We start from the raw sequence: 19672 nt of genomic DNA on the forward strand, positions 1-19672 counted from the left end.
CTCTCCTTTTCTCAGACCTTAGTCTCTGCAGCTCGGGAGACGTCGGAGGATTACTAGACCCAGGGGCCGCCTCAGCCTCCCCTGACCCAACCGGTAGTGGAGCAGCTGTAAGTGATGGCCCAGCCTAGGACTTGCTGATCAGAAGGTTGGCGGTTCGAATCCCCACGATGGGGTGAACTCCCGTTGATGAATGTACTTAAAGCTGGAGTGCTAGAATGTCCCTTACTGTGGCATTCAAGAAGGACAGTGGTCCTCCTCCATTGCAGAAGGACTTGCCGATCAGAAGGTCGGCAGTTCGAATCCCCGCAACGGGGTGAGCTCCCATTGCTCGGTCCCTGCTCCTGCCAACCTAGCAGTTCGAAAGCACGTCAAAGTGCAAGTAGATAAATAGGTACCGCTCCGGCGGGAAGGTAAACGGCGTTTCCGTGCGCTGCTCTGGCTCGCCAGAAGTGGCTTAGTCATGCTGGCCACATGACCCGGAAGCTGTATGCCGGCTCCCTCGGCCAATAAAGCAAGATGAGCGCCGCAACCCCAGAGTCGGTCACGACTGGACCTAATGGTCAGGGGTTCCTTTACATTTACCTGGCTTTTGCTCCGACATGGATGTGAGAGGCAGGGAGACGCTGGGTACAAAAGCATTCCGCCTCTCTGTAACCCTCCAATGCCGCAATTAAGAGCAGGGGTTCTTCTGCTTGTTAAGAGATTAATTAGGATGAATGCACAGACCCATGCTGGTAATGATGGGACAAGATTATGGACTGCCAAATCAAAACAGCTACAAGGTCGTACAGATTTAAATTGGAAAGATGACTTCATTCAAGTAACAAGATGGTATGTGTTGTGTGTGTGGGGGGGGGAGCCAATCACTTCATTATAAACCCTCGAGAATGCCAAAAACTTTGTTCTTTAAAGCAAGTGAAGAAGAAAGGAGATGCAAGTACAGATATGGATTATAATGAGAAACTGGACTGTGTGAGGAAAATAATGTTTGGAATAATTATAAAAATGACTTGAAGCCTCTGCGGAGTTAATTTCTCACTTGCCCCTTGATTGAGGGGAGGAGGGACTGAACTTTGAAGACATGCCATGGCTCTAGCAGGACAACAGATCATTCTTCTGTAGATAATTATAATTGCTTTGATGGGACGTGGAGGGGAGAATTTGGAGGCCTGCCAGGGCTTTGGCAGGTAGCTGGGTGACTCCTTGCCTGAAATCAAAAGTGGAATTTTACAGCTGCAATCAGAAGAGTTGAGAACAAAGACAGAGATTTCTCCAGAGTAACTTCGAGTCAATAAAGCTGTAAGGCACAAAAGGATCAGGAATAACTAATATGAACATAATATTTGATAAAGAATTAGAGGAACAATTGATGGAAATTGAAACCTCACACAGGAAGAAGAAAGGAGAACTTCACTTGTGAATTTACAAATGATTATATGTGTTAATGCGAATTGAAGTTAATTATTGTAGCTGTGGTATAAGGTATGGGGCAATGACAAACCTAGACAGCATCTTAAAAAGCAGAGACATCACCTTGTCAACAAAGGTCCGTATAGTAAAAGCTATGGTTTTCCCAGTAGTGATGTATGGAAGTGAAAGCTGGACCATAAAGAAGGCTGATGCTTTTGAATTATGGTGCTGGAGGAGACTCTTGAGAGTCCCATGGACTGCAAGAAGATCAAACATCTCCATTCTGAAGGAAATCAGCCCTGAGTGCTCACTGGAAGGACAGATCCTGAAGCTGAGGCTCCAATACTTTGGCCACCTCATGAGAAGAGAAGACTCCCTGGAAAAGACCCTGATGTTGGGAAAGATGGAGGGCACAAGGAGAAGGGGATGACGGAGGACGAGATGGTTGGACAGTGTTCTCAGCGCTACCAGCATGAGTTTGACCAGACTGCAGGAGGCAGTGGAGGACAGGAGTGCCTGGCGTGCTCTGGTCCATGGGGTCACAAAGAGTCGGACGCGACTAAACGACTAAACAACAACAACATAAGGTATGTGAGGCTATATGTGGGGCTGTTGAAGAGGATGCGCCTATGGTGCAGGATATTGTGTCTCTGGGAAATTCCATAGGCTTGGAAGTGAGTGGTGATGATGTGAAGGAGGTAGTGGAGGAGCACAGAAGAACTTCAAAACATTCTGATGCAGCAGCAACAGGTGGCAACTGAGGACATATCTTCAGAGGAGGAGAGGAGCAGAGAGAGTGTATCTACTGTAGTGATCAAAGAAATGTTTGCAAAATGGGCCGAAGTGCAAACTTTTGTTGAAAAATACCACCCCAATAAAGCTGCTGTAAGTCATGCCACTAACACTTTCAATGATAACGCTATGTCTTGGGTGAGGAAAAATATCCAGTGAGTCTGAACCAGGTGTCAGTAGTATAAAAAAAGCAAGGGAAGGAATGGCAGGAGAGGAGGCACCGATTGAGATTCTGGAAGAGGACCCAGACCCCCCTATCCAAACAATGACTTATCATCAGTGCAGGTAAGAAAAAAGCACATTTTCAATTTTTTTAATCAAGAAAAATACTGTTTTATTGATTTTACAGTACAGTACGTTGGTCATTGCTTTCATTTTATGGCTCAACGGTCTCGTTAGATGCTAAAATTCATGTTAAATTTCTGTTTTAAGGGTTGTTTTTAATAGTCTGGAACGGGTTAATCCATGTTACATTACTTTCTATGGGTAAGTGCACCTTGGTTTTGGAACGCTTTGGTTTTGGAACGGATTAAGTTTGAGAACCAAGGTACCACTGTAATTTTCTTGGCTTACCTATCTTGGGTTACTTGGACTGACCTCGGACTGCGCTTCCTGATCTTTGGACTTGGGACTCCGTTGTGTGGATTGGCTTCTGGACTTGGAGATTTGTCTTGGCACACTATCTACCAGGTAGGCCAGCGGAGCAGGGCAGAAGTGTGTGGCACCCTAGTTCAGGGCAAAGAAATGCAGGAAAGGGACTTACACCTCTCTCTTCCAGCAACATCTGACCAGCCTGTTGCACACCGTCCTTGGGATGGAGGAATACAAGGCAGATGTGTGCCATCACTTCCCACAGCTGCTGATAGCTCTCCTGGAGATGATTGCCAACTTCCTCTACGGCCAGGAATCCCTCAAGTGAGTAGTGTGTTGCAAAGGGGCCAATGGAATCCTTTCTCCTTCAGCCTCTGGGGGTTTCCATTTCAGCCTGGTTTTCCAAAGGAGACTGTCCGTCAGGTGGCTACCAGGGAGCAAGGATGGGGACGGATTTTGACCCTGTTTGTATTTCAAGGCAGATCTGCAGAATTCACCATTTCTGGAACAGTTACCGTATTTTTTGCTCCATAAGACGCACCTTTTCCCTCCTAAAAAGTAAGGGAAAATGTGTGTGCGTCTTATGGAGCGAATGCAGGCTGCGCGGCTAAGCCAGAAGCCAGAACAGGGAGAGGGATTGCTGCTTTCACTGCGCAAAGCCCGCTGCCCTCCGGAGGCTGCACGGGCTGCCCCAGAAGCCAGAACACCGAGACGGAGCACCGCGCAGCGCTCCCTCTAGCTATTCTGGCTTTTGGATAGCCCCTGCGAAGCCTCCGTAGGGCAGCGGGACGAAGGCTCCCCGCTGCCCTGCAGAGGCTTCGCGCAGCTCTTGTGGGAAGTGGGGGGGGGGGGAAGGACAGAGAGCGCAGCTCTGTCCCTTCCCCTACCTCCCAGAAAATCCCCCAAGAACCACACTCCCTTTAAAGAGCGCATGGTTCTTGCGGGAGATGGGGGAAGGTACAGAGGGCAGCTTACCCGTGCAAAGCCTCTTACAGGCAGGGGGAGCCTTCATCCCGCTGCCCGGGAGAGGCTTCAGCGGCTATCCCAGAAGCCAGAACCGCAAGAGGCTATCCCAGAAGCCAGATCCCTCTTGCTGTTCTGGCTTCTGGGATTCAGAATCCGCCCCCTTGTTTCCTCCCCCCCAAACTAGGTGCGTCTTATCGTCTGGTGCATCCTATAGAGCGAAAAATACGGCAACTTCTGGGGTAGCCTCGTAAATGTGGTTTTCCAGTTTGGTTCTTGGTTCTCTGGCTTACAATAATCAAATACCAAACAGTGCAGAAAAGAAGGATCTTTTGATGCTACCCTGCTCAGAGCAGCTGTTGGGTCCCCCCCCCCAAAAAAGACCCCTGATCCCCAAAGCCTGTGGCAATGACCTTCCTGGTAATACCGGCCTTGCTTTGCTTACAGAGGGGCTAAGGAGCTTCTTCTTAGCACCACTGGAGAGCAACCAGAGACAGCCACCGTAGACGAGCTTTTCAGCCAGGGGTTGTCTGCTATGGTGAAGTAAGAGGAAGAACACTGTGAGCTCCCGATGGTATGGCAAACGGAGCTCAAGGCACGGGGTAGGACTGTGCCCCTGTTTGCTTTCTTCCTTAGTAAGATCTGGTTCTCCATTTCAGAGCTCTCGGAAAGCGATGCTAGCTATGAATCCCTCCCATGGTGGAAAACATCACCACTGCTCTCAACAACAAAGATGTTGCCAGAATGCCACAAGAAGCAGCAGCCATCTGCAGCGAGGTGAGGGGGACTGGCGCGGGAGGAAATTGGTGGAGCAAGGAGACCCCGGCTTGGTTTCTGTCGAGTGTTTGGCTTTGTGTCCACCCCAGAGGAAAGTGTCCTCCCACTAACAGCAAAGAGTCCCCCAAAGCCAAATTCTGCACCTCTTCTGCCACAGGTTTCCAGATTGCAATCCTGCTTACTATAAGACTTGATTCCTACACACGTGAAAAACTCAGATGAGGCTATGCCTTGACAGAAGCCGGGGTAACATATGCCTGTGAACTCCGCTTTTGTGGGTTCCCAGCGACCAATGTTCTCCTCACCTAGTGAAGCTGTATTAAACACCACAATTCATTTGTTTTAGCATTTTATCCTCGGTATGTTTTTAAGTAGGGACGTGGGTGGTGCTGTGGGTTAAACCACAGAGCCTAGGACTTGCTGATCAGAAGGACAGCAGTTCGAATCCCCGCGATGGATCACAGAATCACAGAATCATAGAGTTGGAAGGGACCCAAGGGTCATCTAGTCCAACCCCCTGCAATGCAGGAATCTCAACCAAAGCAGCCATGACAGATGGCCATCAATCCTCTGCTTAAAAACCTCCAAGGAAGGAGAGCCCACCACCTCCCAAGGGAGACCATTCCACTGTCGAACAGCTCTTACTTCAGAAGGTTTTTTTCCCATATGTTTAGTCGGATCTCCTTTCTTGTAACTTGTAGCCATGGGTTTGAGTCCTACCCTCCAAGGCAGGAGAAAACAAGCTTGTTCCCTTTCCATGTGACAGTTCTTGAGATATTTAAAGATGACTCTCAGTCTCCTCTTTTCCAGGCAAAACATACCCAGCTCCTTCAACCATTCCTCATAAGGCTTGTTTTCCAGACCCTTTTATCATCTTGGTTGCTCTCCTCTGCACATCTTCCAGCTTGTCAGCATCCTTCTTAATATGTGGTGTCCAGAATTGGACACAATATTCCAGGTTTGGTCTGATCAAGACAGAACAGAGTTGTACTCTGACTTCCCTTGATCTGGGCAGGGCAGGGTATAAACAAACAAACAATAAACAAACAAATTATTATTATTATACATCTGTTGATCCAGCCTAGAATAGCATTAGCTGTTTTTGCTGCTGCATCACACTGTTGACTCATGTTAAGCTTGTGGTCCACCAAGACCCCTAGATCCTTCTCACATGTACTGCTAGTAAGCCAGGTCATTGGACATGCATGACGGTGCGCCACATTTGTGCAGTTTCTCTCATTACACATTAATTAATTAGCTCTTGCTAGACTTGGCGAAAATCATCGAAGGGGCAGAAGCTCCACACCTGATCTCTGGAAATATTTATTCGGTAGTGGTGCCCGCCCTGTGGAACGCCCTCCCATCAGATGTCAAAGCGATAAACAACTACCTGACATTCAGAAGACATCTTAAGGCAGCCCTGTTCAGGGAATTTTTTAATGTGTGACATTTTAGTGTATTTTTTATCTCTGTGGAAGCCGCCCAGAGTGGCTGGGGAAACCCAGCCTGATGGGCGGGGTACAAATAATAAATTATTATTATTATTATTATTATTATTATTATTATTATTATTATTTATTACTCCTCCGACTTCTGAGTTTCACTGGCTTTTATCCATATGCTCTCAGGTATATCTCCATACAGCAGTCACGAAATTAAAAGACGCCTGCTTCTTGGGAAAAAGGCGATGACAAACCTAGACAGCATCTTAAAAAGCAGAGACATCACCTTGCCAACAAAGGTCCATATAGTTAAAGCTATGGTTTTCCCAGTAGTGATGTATGGAAGTGAGACATGGACCATAAAGAAGGCTGATCGCTGAAGAATTGATGCTTTTGAATTATGGTGCTGGAGGAGACTCTTGAGAGTCCCATGGACTGCAGGAAGATCAAACCTATCCATTCTGAAGGAAATCAGCCCTGAATGCTCACTGGAAGGACAGATCCTGAAGCTGAGGCTCCAATACTTTGGCCACCTGATGAGAAGAGAAGACTCCCTGGAAAAGTCCCTGATGTTGGGAAAGATGGAGGGCACAAGGAGAAGGGGACAACAGATGACGAGATGGTTGGATAGTGTTCTCAAATCTACCAACATGGGGTGAGCTCCTGTTGCTTGGTCCCTGCTCCTGCCAACCTGGCAGTTCAAAAGCACGTCAAAGTGCAAGTAGATAAATAGGTACTGCTCCGGCGGGAAGGTAAACGGCGTTTCTGTGCGCTGCTCTTGTTCACCAGAAGCAGCTTACTCATGCTGGCCACATGACCCGGAAGCTGTACGGCGGCTCCCTCGGCCAGTAAAGCAAGATGAGCGCCACAGCCCCAGAGCTGTCTATGACTGGACCTAACAGTCAGGGGTCCCTTTACCTTCCTAACAAAATCTCCTTTCTGTCTTTCCTGCATGAAACGATGAAACCACACTGAAAAATGGCGGCCTATCAGCTGGAGCCTGAGAGGCAGCCTCTGAAAACAGGAAGACGCAAGGAGAATGTAATCTGCTGGGAAAGGAGCCTCACTGACGACGACACCCGCAATATCGACCCACAACATCCCAGTGACTTTGGGGACTGGGAACTTTTAACTAAAACAGCAAGATGAAAATGCGAGCAGGACTTGAAATAAGAGCAACACTGTTTAATTATTAAGATAGGTTAAAATGGATGTGTTGAATAGCATAGGAGAAATATGCAGCGTTCAAAGTTAAACAATACTTTATAAATTTATGTAGGAATATTTGGGAGTATATTATATTGCATTTTTGTATATGATTTTCTTTCTTTCTTTATATGCATCTTTGTTCTCCCCCCTCACTTCCCCTCTCCCCCCCTCCTTTGCATCACTATATTTCTTTATAATTGCAATTATTTTGATTAAAAAATATTTTTTTAAAGAGGGTAAATATGGAAACCATAGGAGGGGAGGCCAGGAAGTCAACAGATAAAGTAACTTATAGTTTATGTTACAATTTGTAATTTTTTTCTGAAAAATCAATAAATAGGGTTTTGGTGTATTTTTTTTAAAAAAAGAAAAATAGACCCAAAGTTTAGACTTGGGCATCCCGGGGGAAACTAATGGGGAAGCAAGGTTGGTTGGAGGGTTAATGCAGTGAAAGCTTCCATCCTAGTATCTAGGTGCAAACAAAGCCTAATACAGTGGTACCTCGGGTTAAGTACTTAATTCGTTCCGGAGGTCCGTACTTAACCTGAAACTGTTCTTAACCTGAAGCACCACTTTAGCTAATGGGGCCTCCTGCTGCTGCCGCACTGCCGGAGCACGATTTCTGTTCTCATCCTGAAGCAAAGTTCTTAACCTGAAGCACTATTTCTGGGTTAGCAGAGTCTGTAACCTGAAGCATATGTAACCCGAGGTACCACTGTATCCTGAAGACACCACAGTCTTCATTCCAAGGAAACTGAACCTGGGGTAAACACAGGCACCCCTAGAGATTGGGATGTTCACAAGAGTCCTTTTTCACCATCCTGCCCCACTTCCTCACGTGAAGAATGCTCCATCAGTTTCTCTCCAGAATGGATCTTGCCTGCAACCTCTTATTGTGGGGTCTCAGGAAAAGCCGCAGAGGCCTGTTCTTCTCCTGTTTTTTTGGTTAGCCTTGATGCCATTTTGCTTCTGTACAACAAACTGCCTGCTTTAGAATTTGTGAGCCACAAATATGTGAAGACCAGATAACGTTGCTAGGCAATTTTCAAGGAAACCTCCCTCTGCCAGGCAACTCTCCCCTTCAAGGTCTCCAGGCAGGGTGTCCTGTTTTGATCAGTGGAAGGAACCTTGAAAGGGGGAAAGGGAGTGGGGATGGCTATAAAAAGTATGAAAAAAGCCCGCTCTGTTTTACTCAGTTGAATAAATAAGTGATTATGGGAATCTCCTCTATCTACGGCATTTATTGGCTTTTCAGTGACCAAGGCAGCTTAAGCCCGATTAGTGGACCCCAACACTATGGGCAAGACAAGATCCCGGGTATAGGGACTCATGAGCCAATGTAAATTATAAGAGCGTGGTCTCAGCCAAAGCCTCCCATTCTGTTAAGGTGGATCAAAAAGGTTGGATCACCCCGTCAGTTTGCATTTCTTAGTGCAAAAAGTATTGATCTGATGTGTAGAGATCTTTCTATTCTAATTAATTCAAGGGGGTTCTGGGAGCTTCTCTGTGTTAAGGGAAAAAATTTCGGGGTGAGAGACTACTCAACAGCCCAGCTTGTCAGGGTGGAAGTCCCCTGTAGGTCTATGTGGTCAGTAAAAGAAGGAAGTTCCAGCCAAGTAATTTGGAGCAAAACAGTATATCATGATCTTTATTGTTGTGCAACAGGTCCCCAAAGGAATAAGAACCCTGAGCTTGGGGTGACACCCTCTTTTAAAACTTTCCTCTTTCCCCCAGAATACGCTTGGAGCAGCATCATTGATACATCATCACTACATAACTAGCATGTCACAAATGGGGAAGGGTATACAAGGGTTAAGGAGGGACACGGGTGGCGCTGTGGGTTAAACCATAGAGCCTAGGGCTTGCTGATCAGAAGGTCGGCGGTTTGAATCCCCGCAACGGGGTGAGCTCCCGTTGCTCGGTTCCTGCTCCTGCCAACCTAGCAGTTCGAAAGCACAGCAAAGTGCAAGTGGGAAGGTAAACAGCGTTTCCGTGCACTGCTCTGGTTCGCCAGAAGCGGCTTAGTCATGCTGGCCACATGACCCGGAAGCTGTACACCGGCTCCCTCGGCCAAAGCGAGATGAGTGCTGCAACCCCAGAGTCGTCCGCGACTGGACCTAACGGTCAGGGGTCCCTTTGTTGTTGTTGTTGTTGTGTAGTCGTTTAGTCGTGTCCGACTCTTCGTGACCCCATGGACCAGAGCACGCCAGGCACTTCTGTCTTCCACTGTCTCCCACAGTTTGGTCAGACTCATGTTTGTAGCTTCGAGAACACTGTCCAACCATCTCGTCCTCTGTCGTCCGCTTCTCCTTATGCCCTCAATCTTTCCCAACGTCAGGGTCTTTTCCAGGGAGTCTTCTCTTCTCATGAGGTGGCCAAAGTATTGGAGCCTCAGCTTCACGATCTGTCCTTCCAGTGAGCACTCAGGGTAATTTCCTTAAGAATGGATGCGTTTGATCTTCTTGCAGTCCATGGGACTCTCAAGAGTCTCCTCCAGCACCATAATTCAAAAGCATCAATTCTTCGGCGATCAGTCTTCTTTATGGTCCAGCTCTCACTTCCATACACCACTACTGGGAAAACCATGGCTTTAACTATACGGACCCTTTACCTTTACCTTTATACAAGGGTTACACAAGTTCAACGTTAGGTCACTTTATCAGACACCTTTTCTAACACCTCTTAAGTACCCATCTCCGAAAGAACAATTAAAATCTTTACATATCCTTGACCTCAGGACTTGTCTGGAGATGCTGAACTCCTGACTTGCTAAACTGCCTCTGCGGATGTCTATTGTTGCCCCCTTGGTCACTCCCTGGGTGGGGTGCCGTGTATGTGTTCTCACGCTTGGAGAATTATGGTGGAATCATAGAATCATAGAGTTGGAAGAGACCACAAGGGCCATCGAGTCCAACCCCCTGCCAAGCAGGAGACACCATCAGAGCACTCCTGACATATGGTTGTCAAGCCTCTGCTTAAAGACCTCCAAAGAAGGAGACTCCACCACACTCCTTGGCAGCAAATTCCACTGTCGAACAGTGGAACTGTCGAACAGGATGCCCTATTCCTGCTGCCTACGTGACTTCCTGCTTCTTGGTTCATGGAGGGAGGTGGAGCCCAAATTCACCTTTCTTTAAGGGTTAAAATGGCATTGGAATGAGGAGACTCAGTTGGTGGATGGATGGATGAAGTATGGATTTTCTACAAATTTATAAAGCTAAGTATCTTCCCTGAGCTGTCAAGTCAAAAGGATTATTCCTTCAGAGAAGCTGAGTACAGCTGGCTTAAAATGGTTCTCTTATCTCTTCTTCAAGGTTATGCTGACTATACTGTAATAAGAGGCCAGAAGGAGCCCGGGTTTCTCTTTCTACGTCTTTCTCTTTCTTTCTTTTCCTTCTGGTGTAGTGTTCTGTACATTGTATGCAAGTTATTGTAAGTTTAAGTTAAGTCTGCTGCAACTGGATTTCTTATGGGCAGGGCCAAACCTGAATGTATTGGATTTGTGACCATTATGCTCATTTGCCTTCAGTAGCAGTAAAGCTCTGCTGGATGAAATACAATTGCTTCTGGTCTATCTATGGGGAATCCTGCAACGTGTTTAAGTTTTTACAGTGGTGCCCCGCAAGACGAATGCCTCGCAAGACGGAAAACCCGCTAGATGAAAGGGTTTTCCGTTTTTCGATGCGCTTTGCAGGACGAATTTCCCTATGGGCTTGCTTCGCAAGACGAAAATGTCTTGCGAGTCTTGAGATTTTTTTTCGCTCCCCACCCCCTTTTTCTAAGCCGCTAAACCGCTAATAGCCTTTTAGCAGCTAATCCGCTAATCCCTTAAGCCTTTAATAGCCGCTAAACCGCTAATAGCGCTAATCCGCTAAGCCGCTAATAGGGTTGCTTCGCAAGACGAAAAAACCGCTAGACGAAGAGACTCGCAGAACGAATTAATTTCGTCTTGCGAGGCACCACTGTACTCTAACTATACATTGGGATTCTACTCTGGATCACTATTGAGTAGAATTCCATGACACACCCTGCCCCACAAAAAGATATGGCAGAGCTAGGAAGATCATACACAACAACTCCAGTAAGATGGGCACCAGCAGCTAGTACTTGCAGGAGGCGGGGGAAAGAGAATTACCATCCTTGCCCTCCCTGATAGTTGCCTTTTGCTGCTGCCAGCCTCCTCTGGGAGCACTATTTTTATTAAGTGATTGGTTGAATTTATATACCGCCCTATACCCGGAGGCAGTGGAAGACAGGAGTGCCCAGCGTGCTCTGGTCCATGGGGTCACAAAGAGTCAGACACGACCAAACAACTAAACAACAACATACCCAGAGGTCTCAGGCGGTTCAAAGAAAAGATCAACATAAAAACCACAACATATATAATCAAAATAATAAAACCAACCCAATAACAGCCCCCCCACCCCGTGGGAGCTAGCTGTATGCCATCTACCACCCCTCCCCTCTGAACTATATTTAAGCCAGGAGCGGAGCAAGGACAATTTCCAGAAACTGCATTGGCCCTTGACCTCTTGTTTTGCTATACATATTTAAGTACTTCAGCCTAGATTGTTTGTTTATATTCAGTGCATTTTTTCAAAAAAAATGTTTAGGGGGTACTCTCATTTTGACTCAAGAAAATCACCATTTTATAGTTGAAATCGGGGAAAATAAATATAATAATTGTACAAAAGTACAAAGATTCACAAAATGTTAGGGGTATGCGTCCCCCTAGAAAAAAACCCCACAGTTTATATTCATGCTGCGTTTGCAAAATCGTTAATTTTTGCCGGGTTGTGTGTTGTTGTTGTTTTGGAACTTCATCTTCTGCATGTTGATATATTTCCGACGTATGTTTTCGGGGCCGTAAGCCGCTTTGGCACAGCCGATCGCGGGGGAAGCGGCGGATAAGTCAAGCGACCCATCGACAGAGAAGCCAGCCGATGGAATCCTAGAGGCGCCGCTGTAGCGGTCGATGCGGAACTCGCCCAGGGGGCCTCCTAGCGCCGCTCTACCCTTCCGGCGTGCTTTTTATGGTCGCGGCGGCTTCCGCTTCCGGCGTAAACACTTAAAGGCAGGCGGCTGAGGGCGACGGCGCTGATAGGAACGGAGTCGGCTGCTGCTGCTGCGTCGTGGAGATGTCGGACTCGGACAGTGAGGAGGACGAGGGCGGCGAGAGCCCGGCGGCGCCCTTCTCCCTCGCCGGCTTCCTCTTCGGCAACATCAACGAGCAGGGCCAGCTCGAGGGCGAGGGGCTCCTCGACCAGGTGGGCGCTTTTCGGGGGTGGGGGCTTAATGGCCCGGGGGGGGGGCAGGGGACGAAGGGGGGGGGGGCTGGCTAGCTAACCGCGTCAAGGTAAAGGGGGCGCGCGGCGGGGAGCGGGGCACAGTGGGAGGGGCCGAGTTGAAAGGGGGACACCTGTCAAGCTGGGTCGAATTGGAATGGGGGCGGGACAAGGGGGGCACGGGGGGAAGGTAGGGGCGGGGGACTGGCTGGTCGGGTCGAGCTGAACGGGGGAGGGGGGCTGGGAAGGGAGGGGAGCGGGGGGGCTGCCAAGCCATTGGGGGGGCGAGGGCTGCCCAGACGGGGGAGCAGGGGCATGCCAAGCCATGGGGGGGGGCTAGGGCTGTGCAGACGGGGGGGGGGCGGGGAATGCACAGCCATGGGTAGGGGGTGAGGGCTGTGCAGACAGGGGGCGGGGGGGGGTTGCCCAGCAATGGGTAGGGGGGTGAGGGCTGTACAGACGGGGAGTGAGGGGCTGCCCAGCCATGGGGACGGAGACCTGAGAGCTGCCCAGACGGGGGAGGAGGGGGCTGCCAAGCCATGGGGGGGGGGGTTGCCCACCCATGGCAAGGGGGGTGAGGGCTGTCCAGACAGGGAGCGAGGGGCTGCCCAGCCACGGGGGTTGGGGCGAGGGCTGCCCAGGCGGGTTGGGGGCTGCCCAGCCATGGGGATGGGGGGGCAGGGCTGCCCAACTGTCGGGACAGGGGAGGGTTCTGGGTCAAGCTGGAGCAGGGAAGAGAAGATGGAGGGAGGGAGGAGGGGAAGGGAGGCAGCAGGGAAGGGATGGGGGAGTCGGCACACGTGGGGCAGAGTGACCTTTAGATAAACTGGTCTCAAACTATTCAGGGTTTTATGCCAACAGAGTAACACTTTGAAGCTGTTGGGATGCTTCCAAGGGAATGGGGGCAACTTGCAAGCCCCCAGCTGGCTCCAGCCCACCGGCCAGTAGCCAGGTGTTCTCCTGTCCTTGGCTCAGCATGAAACAGCGACCCACAGCATCAGAAGCCTTCAGAAGCTGGAGCACACACTAATCAGCAGTATCATAACAGAACCTGGCCTGGTAGCAAATGGGCAACTAGTGCAGATCTCTGAGCAAAGCACAGTGGTTTGAGTTAGAGCACCTACTTTGTATGAGGAAGGTCACAGTATGGTCGTAAGGTTCTTTCCCTCCGCTTCCAGCCAAATCCTGTTTTCTTTCTGCCCCCCCCCCCAGGAGTCAAAAAAACATTTGGCCGGACTTGGGGCATTGGGTCTGGGGAGCCTCATAACAGAAATCACAGCCAGCGAAGATGATGCTTCTGAGTCAGACGGAGCCCAGTTGGATGAGGAAGGTAGGAGAACGTTTTTGTCTTAGGACTGGGGCAGAATAGCTTTCTCCAGGCTGGTGCCTTTCATATGTTGTTGTGAGCCCCATCAGCTCCAGCTGATGGCCAGTGGTCAAGGATGATGGTACTTGTGGTGCAACAACTTACTGAGGGCACTAGGTTTGGAAAGGCTGGGATATAAGGGCTTTGCTCTCTCAGGGATCAAGGCTGACTCCTGGTTGTGCATTTAAAAAGAGGTGCAGCTGGTTAATTCAGTGTTCTGGCATTGCTTACTCAGGGTTTGCAAGTACTGGCTGAACTTAGTAGCAAAGCAGTAGCCTCTACAAGCCGCCTGTAAAGTCCAGCACCACCATGATAGCACAATATTTTATTTTAACTTGGATACCACTCTTCATCCATAGATCTCAGGGTGGTTCAAACGTAAAAATACATAATAAAACAATAACAAAAAACCACAAACCAATGAACCCCCCCCATACCCTCTCCCACAACCCTGTGTAAAAGTGGTATAAGATGTTAATCTGCCAAAGGCCTGGTTGAAGAAGAACGCTTTCACATGGTGCCTAAAGGTGTTTAATAAAGGCACTAGATAAGCCTCCCTGGGGAGAGCATTCTACAGGCAGAGACCCACTGCAGAAAAAAGGCTTGTTCTTGTGTTGCCACCCTCCTAACCTTGTGCGGAGGAGGCATACCTAGAAGGGCCTCCAACAGTCGTCTCAAGGTCTGGGTAGGTTCACATGGAGACAGGTCGTCCTTGAGGTATTGTGGTCCTGAGCCATTTAAGGCTTTATAGATTAAAAACCACCACTTTGAATTGGACCCGGAAACTAACTGGCAGTCAGTGCAGTGGGGCCAGAATTGGCATTATATCCTGAAACCTGTATTGCCCTGGTGAGCAATACTATTCTTGAATGTGAGTGTGGAAGCTGGGATAGAAAAATGGTGTGGCCTGCTGGGTCTGTAATTTTTCTGTGTTCTTCCCTGTTCCTCTCCCTGCCGCCAGGCTGGGTTAAGAGCACCGAGGATGCTGTCGATTATTCTGACATCACCGAAGTGGCTGAAGATGAGAGCCGCAGGTACCGGCAGGCAATGGGCAACCTTCAGCCAGTTCAGAGGGCAGGTAGGTGGTGGCAACAGCTGCTTTCCTTTGTCACAACTGATCTTTCACCTCTTCAACTGGTCCTTGCTAACCTGACACTCGCCCTGGCTCCCTGTTGCTCTTCTTGTTTAGCATCCTGTGTATGGGGCGTTAGAGGGAGGGTAGTACCTATGGTAGATGGGCTACCAGGATGACCAGCCCCATCTGCTCTTCACCTTCCTCTACAGCATGTGCAGAAACCATTGGGCCCACTATTGTTCTTGTCCTCTCAATCCGCCGGAGCCTGTTTCTGCATGCATGGGAAGTCCCTAACTAACCAGGGGTTTGAGACCTGTCAACTACCCTCGCCTGGTTTAGCTGGCCAGTTGAAGCCAATTCTGGGGTGTGGCTGCTGTCACGTGCTGTCACATTCCCTTTGTTTTTAAATTTACTGTACACCCATTTGGGCGTTTTATGTTAAAAGAACATAGGAAGCCGCCTTATATTGATTCAGATCCTTGGTACATCTGGTTCAAATGGGACGCGGGTGGCACTGTGATCTAAACCACAAGCCTCTTGGGCTTGCTGATCTTAAGGTCAGCAGTTCGAATCCACATGTTGGGGTGAGCTCCTGTCACTTTGTCCCAGCTCCTGCCAACCTAGCAGTTCGAAAGCATACCAGTGCAAGTAGATAAATAGGTACCTGCTGCGGTGGGAAGGTAAACGGCATTTCCATGCACTTGTCACGGTGTCCCGTTGCACCACAAGCGGTTTAGTCATGCTGGCCACATGATCCAGAAAAACTGTCTGCGGACAAATGCTGGCTCCCTTGGCTTGAAAGCAGAGATGAGTACTGCACCCCATAGTTGAATTTGACTGGACTTAACCATCCAGGGCAAACCTTTACCTTTTTTACCATCTAGTTCAGATGGTGGGAATAGAATATCTGTTTTGGATGATGGAGGGTGCCTAGATTTTCTTGGAATGTTTAATCCTGGTGGACGATAAACCAAAGTTGTGATGTGATGGAAGGACTGCCCGCAACTCCTTTCTTTTCTTCCTTTCCTTAGATGATGATGATGATGACGATTATGATGCTGACTGCGAAGATATTGACTCCAAGCTGATGCCTCCCCCGCCACCACCTCCAGGGCCAATGAGAAAAGAGGACGAAAAGGATGCAAGTGCTTCTGGTGAGTATGTACTCCTGGGAAGTGCCTGTGAGCCCTGCAGGGCCCAGGGGTGAGCAGTATCATAGGCTTGTAGAGTTGGAAGCGAACCCGAGGGTCATCTAGTCCAAACCCCTTCAATGCAGAAATCTTTGGCCCAACTCGGGCTCAAACCCACAACCCTGAGATTAAGAGTCTCATGCTCTACCCACTGTGCTATCCCAGGTCTGAAAGAAACACAGTGAAAAATAGTGGGTGGAATCCAGTGTAGCAGTACCTATTGTTCTGTTAGCATAAGAATTTTTGCTTGTGCCATGTAACTCCCCCCATGTGCACCCCACACACCCAGTCTGTTCTGGAGGGGCTACATCGGCGGAGGAGAGGGGTAGGATGTTCCGTTGCACAAGCAGAAATCCTTGCGCTGGCAGAACATTCACACAGTGCCACTTTGGATACAACCCTAATCTGGGATTTCCCTTTTGTGTTGCTGCCTCAGCTGAAACGTGGTTTTATTTTGATGTACTTTTTCCTGGCTTGCGGTTTTTCACTTTAAAGTGCTTTCAGCTTTGTGAAAAGGCAGTATACAAATGTGCTTCAATTATTCAATAACCGTAGAATCTACCGGAAGCAGGAGAATTGGATCTGAGAATTTAAAACTCCCTGAGTGCAGTTTTTGATGTGTCCAGGAGGATTCTCTTGGCATCTCTTCCCCTCCCACTCACTTGACCCTTTTTAAAATGCAAGTTGAAAATTTCAAGAAATACTGCACTTTGTCTTTGATGCCTGGAATAAGGCATGTGACCCCGGGTTAGCTATATGTCATGTTGAGGTTAGGAAGTAGAGTCTCTTTCTTTCTTTCTTTCTTTCTTTCTTTCTTTCTTTCTTTCTTTCTTTCTTTCTGAGAGGTACTCTCTTCCAGGGTCTGAAGACAACGATGGTATCATCCTTCCATCCATCATTGCCCCTTCATCCGCTGCCTTGGAGAAGAATGACTTCAGCAGCTCTTCGGATTCTGAATCGGAGTCGGGGTCCCAGGACTCGCGGAAGGCAGAGTCCAGCGACAGCAGGCTTACGCTGCCACTTGCAGGGATAATGCAGCAGGATACCACCAAGCAGCTGCCAAGTGTCACGGATCTGTTCCCCGAGTTCAGACCAGGCAAGGTAGGGCTTGAAGGTTGACACTCTGCAGAAAGGGGGGCAGGGAGGACTGAGGGAAAGGCCATGCTTTGTGCTAAAAGGATGGAGGGCTCCCCCTGTGCTTGATTTCCTTTATGTCATATAAGTTAGCAGAACAGATGGGCTACCTTCTCGGGTTGTTGAGCCCCTTGTAGGAGAAAGAAAAGTCTGGTCCTAAACCTCCACTGCCCTACACAAATCTGGGGTGGATTTGCTAACATGGTTGGATGGAACGTTGTATGCCTTCTTCCAGCAATTCCTGCAGCCAAGCTGGTGCCAAATGTATTGCTGTGCATTCCTTTGGCCCACATCAGCGAGGCTTGTTGTCTGGGCAAAAGGTAAAATAACGAAATTGAGGAAAAAAATCACAGCCATACTTAAAAGCATAAAGGTAAAGGGACCCCTGACCATTAGGTCCAGTCGTGACCCACTTTGGGGTTGCGGCGCTCATCTCGCTTTATTGGCCAAGGGAGCCGGCGTACAGCTTCCGGGTCATGTGGCCAGCATGACTAAGCCGCTTCTGGCGAACCAGAGCAGCGCACGGAAACGCCGTTTACCTTTCTGCCGGAGTGGTACCTATTTATCTACTTGCACTTTGATGTGCTTTTGAACTGCTAGGTTGGCAGGAGCAGGGACCGAGCAACGGGAGCTCACCCCATCGCGGGTATTCGAAGCACCGACCTTCTGATCGGCAAGTCCTAGACTCTGTGGTTTAACCCACAGCACCACCTGCGTCCCTACTTAAAAACATAGAGGATAAAATGCTAAAACAAATTAATTGTGATGTTTAATACAGCTTCACTAGGTGAGGACAACATTGGTCTCTGGGAACCCACAAAAGCGGAGTTCACAGGCATATGTTACCCAGGCTTCTGTCGAGGCATAGCCTCATCTGAGATTTTCACATGTGTAGGAATCAAGTCTTATAGTAAGCAGGATTGCAATCTGGAAACCAACCAATGGCCTTATCAGAAGAGCAAACGTAACATCATAGGAACAGGCTTGAATAGCAAATTCAAATATTTATCTGTCAGTTTCAGCAGATTCCTTCATACCTCATTACAGACATTTCTGCTCTTTTACAACACCCTTTCACTCAGTATTTTCTTCGCACTTGCTTTTACTGCCAGTAAGCTATCTTTCAGAAGGTGCATCAATGTATTTATCCACCACAGGGGCACTTTTTTGTTGAGGGGATTGCAGCTCTTCCCACCCCACCAAAAAACTGCCCTTCCCTGCTACTGAAAATGCTGCCCCACTGCAGCTTTGGAAAAAGCCTCCTATGTTATAGCGGTTTTTCATGCCTGGTTGTGGCGGGGGCAAAGGTTACATTGACAGAATGGATGTTTGTGTCCGTGAGTGTAGAGGAGTTATCTGAATAAATCACTCTGCGTGTGTCCCCCAATCTGAGGAGGCTCCCCCACTCGTCCTCCTGGTCTAGCATCCCCATCTGCAGAGGGCTGCCTCTCCAGTGAGCCAGAGATGTGAACTTGCCTTTGACACAGCTGAGTGACCAGAGGCCAGTCGCTTGCGCCTCCCAACCTTTCCTCCACTCTCTGCCAGTGTGGTGTAGTGGTTAAGAGCGGTAGACTCGTAATCTGGTGAACCGGGTTCGCGTCTCCGCTCCTCCACATGCAGCTGCTGGGTGACCTTGGGCCAGTCACACTTCTTTGAAGTCTCTCAGCCTCATTCACCTCAGAGTGTTTGTTGTGGGGGAGGAAGGGAAAGGAGAATGTTAGCCGCTTTGAGACTCTTTTGGGTAGTGATAAAGCGGGATATCAAATCCAAACTCCTCCTCCTCTTCTTCTTCTTCTGCGTCTCCCCTTAGGTACTGCGCTTCCTGCGCCTCTTTGGCCCTGGGAAAAACATCCCATCGGTCTGGCGCAGCGCCCGCAGGAAGCGCAAGAAGAAGCACCGCGAAGTCACTCCGGAAGTGCAGATCCTGGATGGAGAAGCTGAGGTCGAGACAATTGTGGAAGAGAAATCTCCCTGGGAGTACGAATATGCCCCGCCTCCTCCTCCGGAGCAGTGCCTTTCAGACGACGAGGTGAGTCTTCAGGAGCAGAGAGGATAGATGTGGGGTGGGGTGTCACGTCACATGGCTTTGTTCCTACTCCAAGAGAGAGGGCGGGGCTTCCTCTCTGCCTTGCAGCAGGACTGTCCCCCTGCCGACAACAGCTGGATATAGTAACAAGGTAGGGTAGTGGTGGTGGGAAGACAGTGAGTGGTCAGAGGGAGCAGATTGGTAGGAGGAGATGTTGGAAGCTGAAGAGGCAACAGGGTTTAGAGAGCAGGAAGAGTCTGTGGCAGAGAGCAGCCCAGAATCAGAGGCAGAGGTGGAGGCTGGAGAGGATAAGGCTAAGAGCCAGAGATGAGGCAGGCTGCTGAAGAAGCCGGGGGGAGTCTCCCCCTCCTGCTGTGACCAGCCCCCGCCCCCGGTCTCCCAGAACCCAGAG

At 49.1% G+C, this 19672-nt stretch overlaps 1 protein-coding gene across 7 annotated transcripts in view; it reads left to right on the top strand.

The window, feature by feature from the left end:
• The first annotated feature begins 11894 nt into the window (after window positions 1–11894).
• The window catches only part of LOC310661421 (transcription initiation factor TFIID subunit 1-like), a 46897-nt gene continuing 39119 nt past the window's right edge, over window positions 11895–19672 (top strand). For all 7 annotated transcript variants that reach the window (XM_083407365.1, XM_083407369.1, XM_083407367.1 and 4 more), the window contains exons 1-6: window positions 11895–12451; window positions 13682–13799; window positions 14797–14913; window positions 15942–16064; window positions 16960–17201; window positions 19045–19263. In XM_083407365.1, coding sequence (XP_083263491.1) covers window positions 12323–12451; window positions 13682–13799; window positions 14797–14913; window positions 15942–16064; window positions 16960–17201; window positions 19045–19263 — 948 coding nt within the window. In that variant the 5' untranslated portion in view covers window positions 11895–12322. The remainder of the gene's footprint in view (window positions 12452–13681; window positions 13800–14796; window positions 14914–15941; window positions 16065–16959; window positions 17202–19044; window positions 19264–19672) is intronic.

This window comes from Podarcis tiliguerta, assembly GCF_965153285.1.
Source record: "Podarcis tiliguerta genome assembly, chromosome: 13".
Lineage (NCBI taxonomy): Eukaryota > Metazoa > Chordata > Lepidosauria > Squamata > Lacertidae > Podarcis > Podarcis tiliguerta.